The 12,222-nt window shown below is 41.5% G+C and overlaps 1 protein-coding gene, 1 long non-coding RNA gene and 2 other non-coding genes across 6 annotated transcripts in view; 2 read left to right on the top strand and 2 right to left on the bottom strand.

Annotated features, from left to right (window-relative positions):
• Nucleotides 1-12,222, top strand: part of arhgef10 (Rho guanine nucleotide exchange factor (GEF) 10) — a 65,127-nt gene that overhangs the window by 2,685 nt on the left and 50,220 nt on the right. For both annotated transcript variants that reach the window (XM_069661488.1, XM_069661487.1), the window contains exon 2: nucleotides 5,388-5,497. In XM_069661488.1, coding sequence (XP_069517589.1) covers nucleotides 5,461-5,497 — 37 coding nt within the window. In that variant the 5' untranslated portion in view covers nucleotides 5,388-5,460. The remainder of the gene's footprint in view (nucleotides 1-5,387; nucleotides 5,498-12,222) is intronic.
• trnai-aau (transfer RNA isoleucine (anticodon AAU)) lies at nucleotides 5,598-5,671 on the top strand. Its single transcript has one exon. It is a non-coding gene; the product is annotated as a tRNA-Ile (tRNA).
• On the bottom strand, nucleotides 8,426-8,495 carry trnaf-gaa (transfer RNA phenylalanine (anticodon GAA)). Its single transcript has one exon. It is a non-coding gene; the product is annotated as a tRNA-Phe (tRNA).
• On the bottom strand, nucleotides 9,175-10,820 carry LOC138591010 (uncharacterized). 2 transcript variants are annotated; one of them, XR_011308074.1, is made up of 4 exons: nucleotides 10,758-10,820; nucleotides 9,857-10,006; nucleotides 9,673-9,759; nucleotides 9,175-9,590 (listed from the first exon to the last, which is right to left on the bottom strand). It is a non-coding gene; the product is annotated as an uncharacterized lncRNA (long non-coding RNA). The 2 variants fall into 2 exon arrangements; XR_011308073.1 differs by lacking the exon at nucleotides 10,758-10,820 and having other exon boundaries at nucleotides 9,857-10,330.

The raw sequence follows: 12,222 nt of genomic DNA, 5'->3' as shown, positions 1-12,222 counted from the left end.
CCCAACCATCCACTCCTATTAGGCCTATAATTATAACTGCTAGCTGATGGGGAATACCAGACTCATCTTCTGCTCTACAGGGTGTTATTATTCTTCAGTGTATTGAGGTTAGGTTAGGTTACACTGACTGGGGGCTTTGGGAAAGGTGTAAACATTAGGCGTAAAAAGACGTTTGCTGCTCGCCTCATTGAAGGATCAGGAAGATTGCTTGCAAAGTGGTGATTCATCATGATACTCATGTCTATGACTATGTTTCTAATTAGTCTTTTGCTGATCCATTCAACAGTCTCAACTTGCCAGTAGTCAGGAGGATTCTCACTTTTGGATGTGAGCTATCTTGTGCCTGTTTGTGAGCTTCCCCACCCATTTGAGGTCAGGCTGGGTGGGAGAATGTGGCATGTTGGCCCGGATACTGTGAGACTGTGAAGGTTTCAAAGCTGATCCTGTATGAGCTTCAGAGCTTAAGATTTGGGAAACAGGCTCCGCTGGAAACAGCAGAGTATATTTATCTTTTCATCACCAAGTTCAGTTCAGTGTAGAAGACTGCTAACAAAATGTTTAGAGTGCGTTGTTCGTAATGCCAATGATGGAGCTTTGGTTCCTGTATGGGCCTCCAATGCTATTAACCAATGGTTTGCAATGCCAATGAGGGTATGAAATCAGCACTAGCAGCATGTAATGATGTAACAGTGAAACTATTCTCCGCTTATAAGACACATAAACCACACAAACCCCAAGTTCAAGATCTTTAGCAGTAGTGCTATTTTCCAGCTCTTAAATGCTGATTGCATAGGGGCTACAAACAGGTACCTTTTTACCTTGTTAGCATGCAGCAGAGTGCTGACCTGTCCTCCCCTGAACTTCCTCACAAATACATTACAGTACTTTGTTAGGCCTGTCAGTCAACTCTTTGTAGGCCTCTGGATGTGCTGTTTTTCAGTCGAAGCCTGATTACTGTAATCCTGGCAGAAGTAGAAGATTGAGACACCCTGCTCAATAAAACATTCAGCAGAAGAGCTGCAAAGCCAAAAACAGACACTCACAGCAGACTACAAGTCTCCCTCTCTCTCTCTCCCATACCACCCTCTCACCCAGGCTTTTGTTTATGACTTTCAGCCCGTGTGTGGAATGCCACTTGTTGTTAAGTGTGCTCCAGAAAACTCTACAGTACAACCAAACCCCCCTTACAAAACAAGGGGGTTTTGACGTAGAATAGCCTTCAGAAACACATGCAATCAATTGATGCCATAAGTGGTGGGTAAAGGGTTTGAGGCAGATCAGGAAAAATACAAAAGAAACTGAAGGGAAAATACTATAGCATTCATACTGTATATATAAAAAGCTTCGTCTTTATTTTCAGTTATCATATGGTTTGTCTGTCTGCAAGTTCCATCAAGTTGATTTCTTCTTCTTAGACGATGTGTCATTTGTTTATTGTCATGAATTCAGAGTTTATTTGTTGTCTGAACAAAAAACTAACTTTACAATTGTCATAGAAACAGCTGTAGAATTTGGTTATCAGTTTACATAGGTGGCATAATCCTCCACACTACGGGTTTGTATGTACCATACATATAGTCAACATGTTTCTGATCCTTCCCGTTGTCTGTTCTTTAAAATAGGTTATTAGAATACACAGGTGAGCAAATCGTCTGCATTACAGCAGATCAGACCAGATGACTGGTTTCCTGTCTGCAGAGCACAGCTCAGCCTTCCCAGCATGTAATGACATGCTCAGCTGAGTCTGTCATCAACTGTGAGGCTGAATTTACCTGGCTGCTGCTGTCTTCTGCTCTGTCCTCAATCATTGCTTTCAGATTAGACTGCAATACAGTGGCATTTAATTAAACACGGTGGAGATAAGCAGAGCGGTTATAAATTAATTATGGGGAATAGTTTTTTGCCATCTGGGTATGGGTCTATACGCTCACCTGATTGCTTTTATTGCACAGTGTTAAGGCGTGCGTGTTTGCGTACAGAAGCATGCTGCATTATAGACAGGCCAGTGACCGATGTTACAGATGTAGTGAGGGCTTTAAGTTGTTCTTCTTCATGGGATATGCTAGGTGCTTGTATGTTGCACATTTGAAGTCGCTTCACACCACAGGCCCTGCAGGATGTAATTTGCAGAAAGGTGCATTTAGTTTTCTTCAGGAAGCAGGTAAAAAAGCAGAAAAAAGCAGACTAATTATAGTAGAGGGGATGATTGGAGGAATCTGCAGACTGGTCTCAAAGTAGTTAGAAAGACTGACTTTGCTTAATGTGCGACAGGGGATTCAAACACTGAGCCAGCTATTTTAAAGTTCATTATATTAATTGTTACAAATGTAAAAGCACGTTACAAAAATGCTTTAATTGTAAAAAAAAAGATTTGTTGTTAACCAGACACTGTGATTTATCTCTTCTGTGCCTCTGCGCCGAGATGAGCACACCTCAATATTTTCCTTCTCCTCCCCTCCCTTCCTTCCTTTTCCTGCTCTCCTAGAAATCGAACAATGCATCTGAAGAGAGAGATGAGTCACCCCTCGAGGCTCCTGTCAGGGCTCGGCTGTTTGTTGTCAATCCAAAATGTGCCAGTCAATTTACAACCATGTGTGTCATGTAACTACCTGTTTATTCAAACACCGCGTTTCCGGAGCTGCTCCTGCCCGTCTCTATGAATTCTTCTCAGTTGCTGTTTTTCCTCCAGCTATACATTTACTACCTGCTGTTAGCTTTAGCGTTATTTGCCATCCATGCTGAATTTGCAGACACTGATTCTGTGTGTTCGCATCCACTGTTCTGGCCTTGTGCCCGATGAACACGGTGGAAGACAAAGAAGCAGAGGAATTCTTATTATTTGTAGACAAAACAAGCTTTGAGACTTGAGAATGAGTTATCCTTTCGATCTTGTTTGCTGCAACACTGGGCTGTAGGTTTGTCGTAGTCAGATGTGAGAGCGTTGTGAACTTATACTGTGGCATGTTTTGAACTATATTGATTGCATGGATATAATATGTGGTCTACATGCCACAACAATGGCTGCTTTATGCTACAGCATGATGTCATGACTCTGCCATCTATTCTAGTGGGTACTAGCAAGCTGAGGAAGTCTGGGGAAAAAAAGCACTTTTATTCCAGAGGAGGCCTTGACAGAAACTGTCACCTCTGGATACGAATAGTGCATCTGCAAACAAAGGCTGTGCTGCTGAGGAATGCAATGCTTTCTCATGCCCGTGCAGGTCCAAAGGTCTCTCCTGCCTCAGCATGCTAATGACATTTCCCTCAGCCAAAACGTATGGTTGCTATTAAGTCAAAACTTCACACTGACCGCTGCAGCCTAATTGCTCATACGTACTGTAGTTGATTTTATTTCAAGTCATGTCAGGAATAAAGTCTGTTTTCTACATGGGGAAATCTACAGACATTGAAATGTTTTTTCCCAGCCTGCAGTAAAATGTAACCTTTTCAGTAAAGAAGCATGAGATTACATTTTTCCTCGGCTTGAGCTGTAGTAAAATAAGTGGATACCTCTAGCTGACTGTGTTAAGTTATCTCATTTACATTTTATTGCATTTGATCTCTATAAGATCTTTAGGAAAGCATGCAAATGTAACTCTTTGTAGCTTATTTAAGACTTTAAAGGGGGGATATTATGCCAATGTCAAGCTTTACATTTCACTCTGCGATACCCGTGGAGTAGCTTAGCATTTTATTACAGCTAAAAAAGCTCATCATTTTTCTCACACTGGTGCTCTGTGCAGGCCCTCATACAGCGTCTGCTTGAAACGGCTCAGTCAGCTCTGTCCCTTTAAGAAACCCTACCCCTCCAAGCCTGCTTTCTTCTGATTGGCCAGCTCTTTGAAGCCTGCTGAGGCTGCACTTTGTGACAATGGATGTGGAGGAATCTTCGAGTACTCGTTGTCGACGTCATCATTCGAGTAACGTTACACTACTCGCGCACCTGCACATGCGTTGTTTTCGGCTAAAGCAGTAACTCAGTTAGCTTACATGCACCATGTCACCCGTGACCGGGAAAAGTGATGTCTGGAAGTACTTTGACAAAAAAGATGATGATAACGTTCTGTGCAAGATATGTGGTGTTAAACATGTAAAGCATAGAAATAATAGTTCAGTGTTTAACCACATGCACTTAAAGCATAAGGGGAAGCCAGAGGAGGCAGACAACAGGCAGTCTCACATCACATCATTTGCTAGCCCTATTAGCACACGTTGTTGTGATGATACCAGAGCGGAGAAGATTAGCCTGCTAATAACGAAAATGGTGACTGGAGATATGCTCCCATTAAGTTTTGTGGAGGGAGAGGGCTTCCGTGAGCTTATTGCGTTTGTTGAGTATTTGAAATAGCAATTGCTTTCCATTGTTGGCAATTTATTTACAGTAATGTAAAAGTGTTAGATAGTAATGCCTACTTCCGGGCTGCGAGGTCCGCGTCCGACGTATGTTTTATTAACAGTAAAGAAATATAGATTTTGCGAGTTCTCGATTACTCGTTCGTAAGGTAATTAGATAACTCGAATATTGAGATTGGAAATGCCTATCGTTATTTGTGAGGTCACAAAGTGCAGCGTGTAGAAAAAACTGTGTGAAACCTGGTGTTCACAGTAGCCTGCAGACTGAGCTGAGAAGCCTGGGGATTACTCAAACATACTTTTACCTACAGATTTGAACCCACTTTTTGTATGGACATCCAACATTGTAACATTATATAAATGTCTTAAAATGTAAAACGGCATAATACCCCCTCTTTAAGTAAATATGCTTATTTTGACATGGCAGCACCATAGTAAACTTATTTTGGGATACATATTAACTATTGACAGCAATAAATCAATAAATACCTGCGTTTTCACAATAAACAAGGGTAAAAAATGCATCTGAGCCTGTTTTAAATCACTTAAGTAAATAACTACAGAACCCCCACCTCCCTTCTTTTCATGCTTCCTCTTCAGAGTGTGCCCCATCAATTATAACGGTGGCCTGGCATGTTTACACCCATGACATTACACAAGCTCACAATTAGCATGTGAATGTTTGTGTATACTTCAACACGTGGTCGTATCAACAGTCCCAAGGAGCACTATAAGAGCTTCTTTTGTTTTCATTCATTTGTCTGAATTAGCTTTGCTTCAGACTCTGTTGTTGACACAAAAGGTACCAGACCGTGACCACAACACAGCCATGCTCCTCTGCTGACAAAGTGCTGCTGTGATAGAGAAACAACATGGAAGAACAGGGCTGGTTGGGCTTTCAGGCTCTGACTGGCTTACATAGGCCTCACCAGAAGTGCTGAACTAATGATGTGTGGAAATATTCTTAAGTTTGGAACTACTGAGTGTATCAACCTGCCTATTTTGCCATTACATGTTGTTTGTTTTTTCTTTAGGAATGTGTGTCGGCATAGTTGATCCCCTTCATGCTGCTGTCTGAAGAGCTTCTGCAGGAGAAGAGCAGCAAGCATGGACGTGGAAGACTTTCCTCCCCCACCTCCTGAAAGTAATGTCAACAAAGCGTTTTCACTCACACATGCTATGCACTTTGTCCTTGACTTCACAGAGCAACTCCGAAACACGGGCAGACAGCTGAGAGTGATATGGGCCGGTTAGCTCAGTTGGTTAGAGCGTGGTGCTAATAACGCCAAGGTCGCGGGTTCGATCCCCGTACGGGCCATAAACTTTTGAGTAGGTGAACAGAATGAGGTAAAGGTGATTCTTGTAGTAAGGGTCATTAACCACACCCTGTAATAACATCTCACTCACCATAACTAAATGGTAGTACAAAGCAGTGTTGTAACCAAGATTTTTTCTCGGGCAAGTCAAGTCAAGTCACAGGTTATGTGAAGTCAAGTCGAGTCCTTAGTTAAGGCAAGTCAAGTCCCAAGTCAAGTCACTCTATTCCACCCAAGATACAGCACTCTTACCTGTAGCACCTGGTCTTTATAAAGAGAAAAGACAAGGTATTAGTAGCGTTAGTGAACATATCTGGCTGTATCTGGCTAATGTTAGCTAACATCAACCCTCACACTTACGGATCCAAATGAGTCTTCAAATGATGAAAAACGTTTGATGTTGTAGTCTGGCTGTCAGAAATCTTCGATGAGCAGGTCTTACATTCAGCAGTTTGTTTTTTCCTTCACATGTGAAATTTTTGAATCCCAAATGGTGACTCTTGGCACAGACGCAGGCATGATGATGGTCTGGTCTGAGACCGTATAGAGTTGTAATGAGTATGACTGATGAGGCTTCTGTCTGGTAGCGTGGGGTTTTGATGTTGCGTGTTGCCATAGCGAGGAGTTTGACTGACAGCCAGTCATCTAGTCATGACAATCACATACCGGGAGCTTTTTGAGTAGTCCAATCATGATTCCCAGTTTGCACTGCACACATACTTGATAGTTAGAGAGAAACTTGACATGAACATTGAATTATATTATGTTATATTTAACAGCTAACATTCATAATATGAACACACCGTGTCATCCCAGTCATCATACCTCAAGTAAAGTCAAGTCTGAAGTCATTAATTTGCAAGTCCAAGTCTAGTCTCAATCAAAACAGTGACTCGAGTCGACTCAAGTCCAAGTCACCATGACTCGAGTCCACATCTATAGTACAAAGCAGTAGATAAGGTGTATATAAATGCAGGAAAACTATCTGACATTAGTTGTTCAATGAAGTTGTCTGTCTATTATTAAAATTGACTGTTGATGTTGAAACCCTGCACAGCTCCCAATTGAGTCTTAAAGCATCAACTTACAAGTTATAGGACATACTGAGATGCTATTGCACGAAACTCCAGACAACTTTTTGTTGACGGTTTTACTTTTCTCACATCTTTTGTAGCCTGCTTTGAGAGAAAGATTACAGCTCTCAACCAGTACTGTCACCTGCTAGCTTCTGTAGGTCATCTCGTGGTCAGATCGCTTCCTGGAGGAACGCTATAGCTGGACAGTACGAGTAAACAACACAGATTCCTCTCCTCCTCTTCTCCACTGCTGGGGAGTGTGTGGGCAGCAGAACGAGGGAGTAAGGAGGGTAGAATGTGCTGCGCTGCTGTGAATACCAGACAATGTGCCTCAGTATTATGCTGAATACCCGGCAGCAGCACACACACATATTACACACACTAACGGACACACACTGCCCTCCGGGGATAGACACAGGCCAGTTAAATGCTTCGTCTCCAGCTGGCCGGTGACTTGCTTTGTTGCCAGGGCGATGCTGGAGCGGATTGTAACCCGGTGACTCATTGGAGCGGACCATTATGAAGCAGAGTGGAGATAGACCCCAAAGAACAAAATCCATATTGTTATTATGAATTGACAATGGACACCTCAGCAAGGGTTTGTGTGTCATCTTGCATAAGTGCGTGTGTGTATATTTCTCAGTGATCTTCTACTTTGCATTCTCACTGGGATAAAGAGATGTGCGAAAGCATCCAAAGTAAAGATACACTTTTATTTCCAGTTGGGATTTACATAACAATTAGATGATGAGGCTACAAGACCCTCACATAACTGATTATGTGTGTATGTGTGTGTGTGTACACACAGATGTGTGCCTGCACTTGAAGTAAGGTCAACATCCAGCACAGTCTATAATTAGGCTGCGGGCATGCATACCAATACAGCCATCTATCAATGGCCTCCTCTACACACTGCTGCAGATGTACTATTGAATGACCATTTGTGACTCGTCATCAGGCCAAATCCAATCAAATCATGCCCTGTACTATTCTGGCACGGTCAAGTGTTTCACATTGACTGCACAGACAGAGGATCGGAGGGCATATTGAGACAATTATACACAATGAATATTCATGCCAGAGTCCTGGAGTGCCGCTGAGTATTAGCCAGCGAGCTGTGCCTTATCTCTGTGTCCCACACCATTCATTATCCTACAGATGGAAAAAGACTGATAGCATCTCTCTTTCCAGATTTGCCATTTACACCTCTCTTCTCGTGCAATGTTAGTCATAGCTGCAGATGGACGTGGGGTCAAAGTGTTGACCTGAAACATTAGTCACAGACTGTTCCCTCACACTCTGACTACAGGGTGGAACGACTACCTGTCAAAGCCTGAGGGAACAGCACTGCTGATTTAGAGCTGTGTACATCGCTGTGAGGGACTTCAAAGTTGTCGGGTTTGCTACAGGGAGTTTCTTTGAGTTAAGATTTACTTGGTCACTATCAGTACTCTGCTCAAACCTGGGGGCATAACTGGGGGCATGTTGCAACAGTGAACGTGTTTCTTTTGATGGTAGTGACGGTAAAGAATAGCCTTATCAGTTAACTTTAGCTGGCCATATAAATGCTTAAGTTGACTGAGTTCAGCAGGAGCAATGTTTGAAAAACATTAAGGATATAATAATGTGTGAAAAGGAAATGGTTGCACACAGAAAGCCGGGGGAAGGGAGAGGTCAAAATGCCGAAACCCGGGATCGAACCAGGGACCTTTAGATCTTCAGTCTAACGCTCTCCCAACTGAGCTAAAGCTGGGGAACAATAGTCTGTATGGCGGGGGGAAGAAAGAGGAAAGAAGGGGAAGAAGGGGGAAGGAAGAAAAAGAGGGAAAAGAGAGGAAAAAGAGAGAAAAAGAGAGAAAAGGAGAGAAAATGAGGACTCTTAATGGCTCTTCTGCATGTGAAAAGCCCCTCCAGCTCATAATTTTTTATAATAATTCCAGAAATCACCCAAATGTTGAATATTTGTGGTTTCTGTAAATAGGAATTATGGATCCAAAGGTCTCAGGTTCAATCCCTGCCTGGATCAACACAAATTTCACCCAAAGTGCTTTGGATTGTTTAGATTAAAAAAGTGAAATAAGTTAAATGAGTTATATGAGTTATATGACATAAGAAAACACTTATTAGTATTCAGATTTAGTGAAATCAATACTATTTGTCATTCTGTATTTTATTATGCATTCATGATGTGCAGGAAAGTGATAGTGTGATTTTCATTTCACCTCAGTTTTTAGTTTTATTGTTTTATAGTTTTATTGACATTAATTCAAAGAACTGTATAAGTTATAAGACATTATTCCGAACTAATGAATTGAAAATATTAGCTTTTATTGTCTCTTTTCCATCTAAGTAATTTTATAGTCACAATATTATGGTACTGTATTGTGTTATCATCTGCATGGTGGGGCAAAAAGCAAAACCTTGTTTGACTCCTGGTTTTACACTGAGATTTAAATAAGTCAAATGAAAGAATTGTTGTAGAAACAAACCACATATTTATTATAAATAGAAAACACAGTGAAAACAAAGACGTCCCACCCCCCAAACCCTCTCTTTCACGCACCCCATCTCCACACACACGCACACAACATTATAGAACGACAATTAATTGAACACAACAAAATAAATAAGAAAAATTATGCCAAAAATTATTAATCAAATGACTCCAGTAGTGCAAAGAACACAATAGTGAATAAATACAATACCAAAAAAAAAGAATAAAATACAAATGTCTGCCCTTTTCCACTAAATGTCTTCCAGCCACTGCTCCAGTGGCATCCCTGCATGGGTCTGACAGTAGATGGTCTGTGGCCGCTTTCTTCGGTGGCTACACTTTCTTGGGAGGCTAAAGAGAAGCAGAAACATTAGTATAAAGAATACAACATCAACAATCTGCACATGACAATTTGATATTAGTTTACAAATACCTTCTTAGTATTGAAACCACAGTCACATGTCTGTGGGCCCTTGAACAGAGTTGCCTGCCCCCTCAGCTGCATTGGGCATTCCTCAATCTGTAATATTTCATGACAACAAATAAGCAAGTGTCTTTTTAAAAACATTTAGCTTCATCATTTATAACTGTATGCTAATTGCTTTATACAACTCTACCTTCTGATAGAGGTCATGCCACTTCTTCTGGCGGGGAGCAGGCCTGTTTCTTGCATCGGACGGCCAAACACCTGCGGCAGCAAACCTCCGCAGGCGTCACATCCATTCATCATCACCCATAGTCCTGTGTTTTTGTTGTGTTGAAGCCATCTGTGGCCAAAGAGGAGAAAAAATGTACACTATCAAATCCCACCATCTTAACACATAATGCTACCATCATAAGGTAAGATAAGACAGAACAAAGTCAATGTTAATATAGTATAGATATGTGGAATTAACTTATTCACAACTACTAATAAAACATAGCGATTAAGCATGGAATATAGGGCAAAAATACATAAACGAAGGGTACAACAGGTAAAAGTAAGGGTCAGTAAGGGTCATGTTGTGTGTAATAATTCAAGTTTCATTAGAAGTATATATAAGTTATAAGGTCATACTGTAAACAAAACACTGTTACTGTGAAATTGTTATTTAGCCTACCACACAGCAAAACTCCCCATTCTTTTTTAGTAACTGACCCCTCCCTCCACGAGATGTTAATAAATAATCAATAAGCTCATGAAATAGGGCAATGTTATATTCTATATATAAAAAACTTAGCCGAAATGGCCTCAACAACGTTAGTATCGAGGTGATACGACAACGACGTGCGGAGATACAGGATGCATGACGATGTAACACGACAAAATACAATACAAACATAACTTACGCGTCTCTAACGCTGACAACAATAATCATTGTAGTGAATGAAGACATTGACCGTGTTAACCAAGACGACTGTCGGTCTTTTTTTTTTTTATACCGACAACTGGATTTGACACAAAGACGCTAACCACAATGGCGCGAACGATCAATATAATAATATATGGATGACAATAGTTGTATTGATGCCATTTACCTTGAGATTGAGAGCTGAAATTCCGCTTCGAGTTTGAGTTTGCCGCCGCATCCGGTTCCCCGCAGAAAGTTGGACTTGCGTGGCTAAGATTGGCTGAGAGCAGGGAGGGGGGCGGGAGCTAGAAAGCTGAAATCCCCCGAGCGCCATTGGTTGGGAAAGATGAAAATTCTGAAATCCCCGCGACGCGATTGGCTTTGAAAGCTGAAATCGGGAGGACGCGATTGGAGGCTCGGAAACAGTCGGACGGGGGTGAGGTACCGCTATTTCGGCGGGTGACACTGCTGGGGACGCCTCATTAACTCGTACTGAAAATGACCCCCCTTTGTTGCTTGGAATTTGCTGTTTTTTTTGGGAGCACAGTCAGGATATGAGAATAAGACTTTAGACTGTAAGTTAATCAAGTCGAGCTGTGACTACTGATGAAAGTGCTCAAAGAATCTGTGGTATGCTTGAAGCGACAAAGATAGAATATCATTCTAAGACTTAAGGAGACCTCCTAAATGTTGGCTCTCTACAGGAACATCCGCAGAGGAAGAGAAGGATTCAATTGTGGGAATGGGGATTCCTTCCTTTCAGGCTCAGTAGTTTGGGTTTCACTTTTTCCTTCCATGAACCCTGTTTAAATGATTACCTAATATTTTCCACAACATTAAACTCTGGTTGGATTTTTTGAATGTTTTCTCTCCGTCTTTTTTCTTTCAATCCTCCAGTTCATAAGGCAAAACATGAAGCCGGCTGATGAAAGTTGAGCCAGTGCATTCCTAATCCTTGTACATTCTCTGGCACTTAATTGAGCTTCACTGACTCGGGCCCACACTGTATTCATCAGATCAGAAATAATGCAGAAATTCAGGCTGCTCTGGAGTCACTGGAGGGAGTAACAGTTCTCTTTCCTGTCGGCCTAATTGCAGTGTGGAAAGTGGAAAGACATTTGTTGTTCCCTTCCTGTCTGCTGCCAAGTGACTTCTCTGATGTGAACGTGACGCCTTTGAACCCTAACTACATCTTGTAGCTCTGCTATAGTTTGTGTTTGCTTTAAAGTCGAGCAGCTGATGCTGTTTCGGTCCTTTATGTTAAGAATTCTATAGGAAAACAGACTGCTGTAGAAGACCCCACCCTTAATTATAAGTCTGTATGTGGCTCAGTCCTTTAACTTCAACAGCCCAAGGACAAAAAGTGCCACCCACAGTGTGTCTGTAAACATTCTCTAAAGGAGTCATTGAGTGAAATAATATGATTATTGAGTTAAATCTTACCTAAATATAACTTAGGTTGACCAAATCCTCAAAAGCACATGGTGTGGTATGATGACATTTACTGTCATCACATAGTTATGTGGTTTATTAGTGTAAGCTTATCCTTTTTTAAGAAGGATCTACCAACTTCACTGTGTAAGGAAAATTAGATTTTCAAATGTAATTGCCTGTTTGTCATTGCCCATCGTTTAGTGACCCTAGGAATTGAT

Source organism: Semicossyphus pulcher, unplaced genomic scaffold (genome assembly GCF_022749685.1).
Source record: "Semicossyphus pulcher isolate SPU_LCO1_2020_fin unplaced genomic scaffold, fSemPul1.0.p SCAF_14, whole genome shotgun sequence".
Classification (NCBI taxonomy): domain Eukaryota; kingdom Metazoa; phylum Chordata; class Actinopteri; order Labriformes; family Labridae; genus Semicossyphus; species Semicossyphus pulcher.
This window is presented reverse-complemented; position numbering and strand designations above follow the sequence as displayed.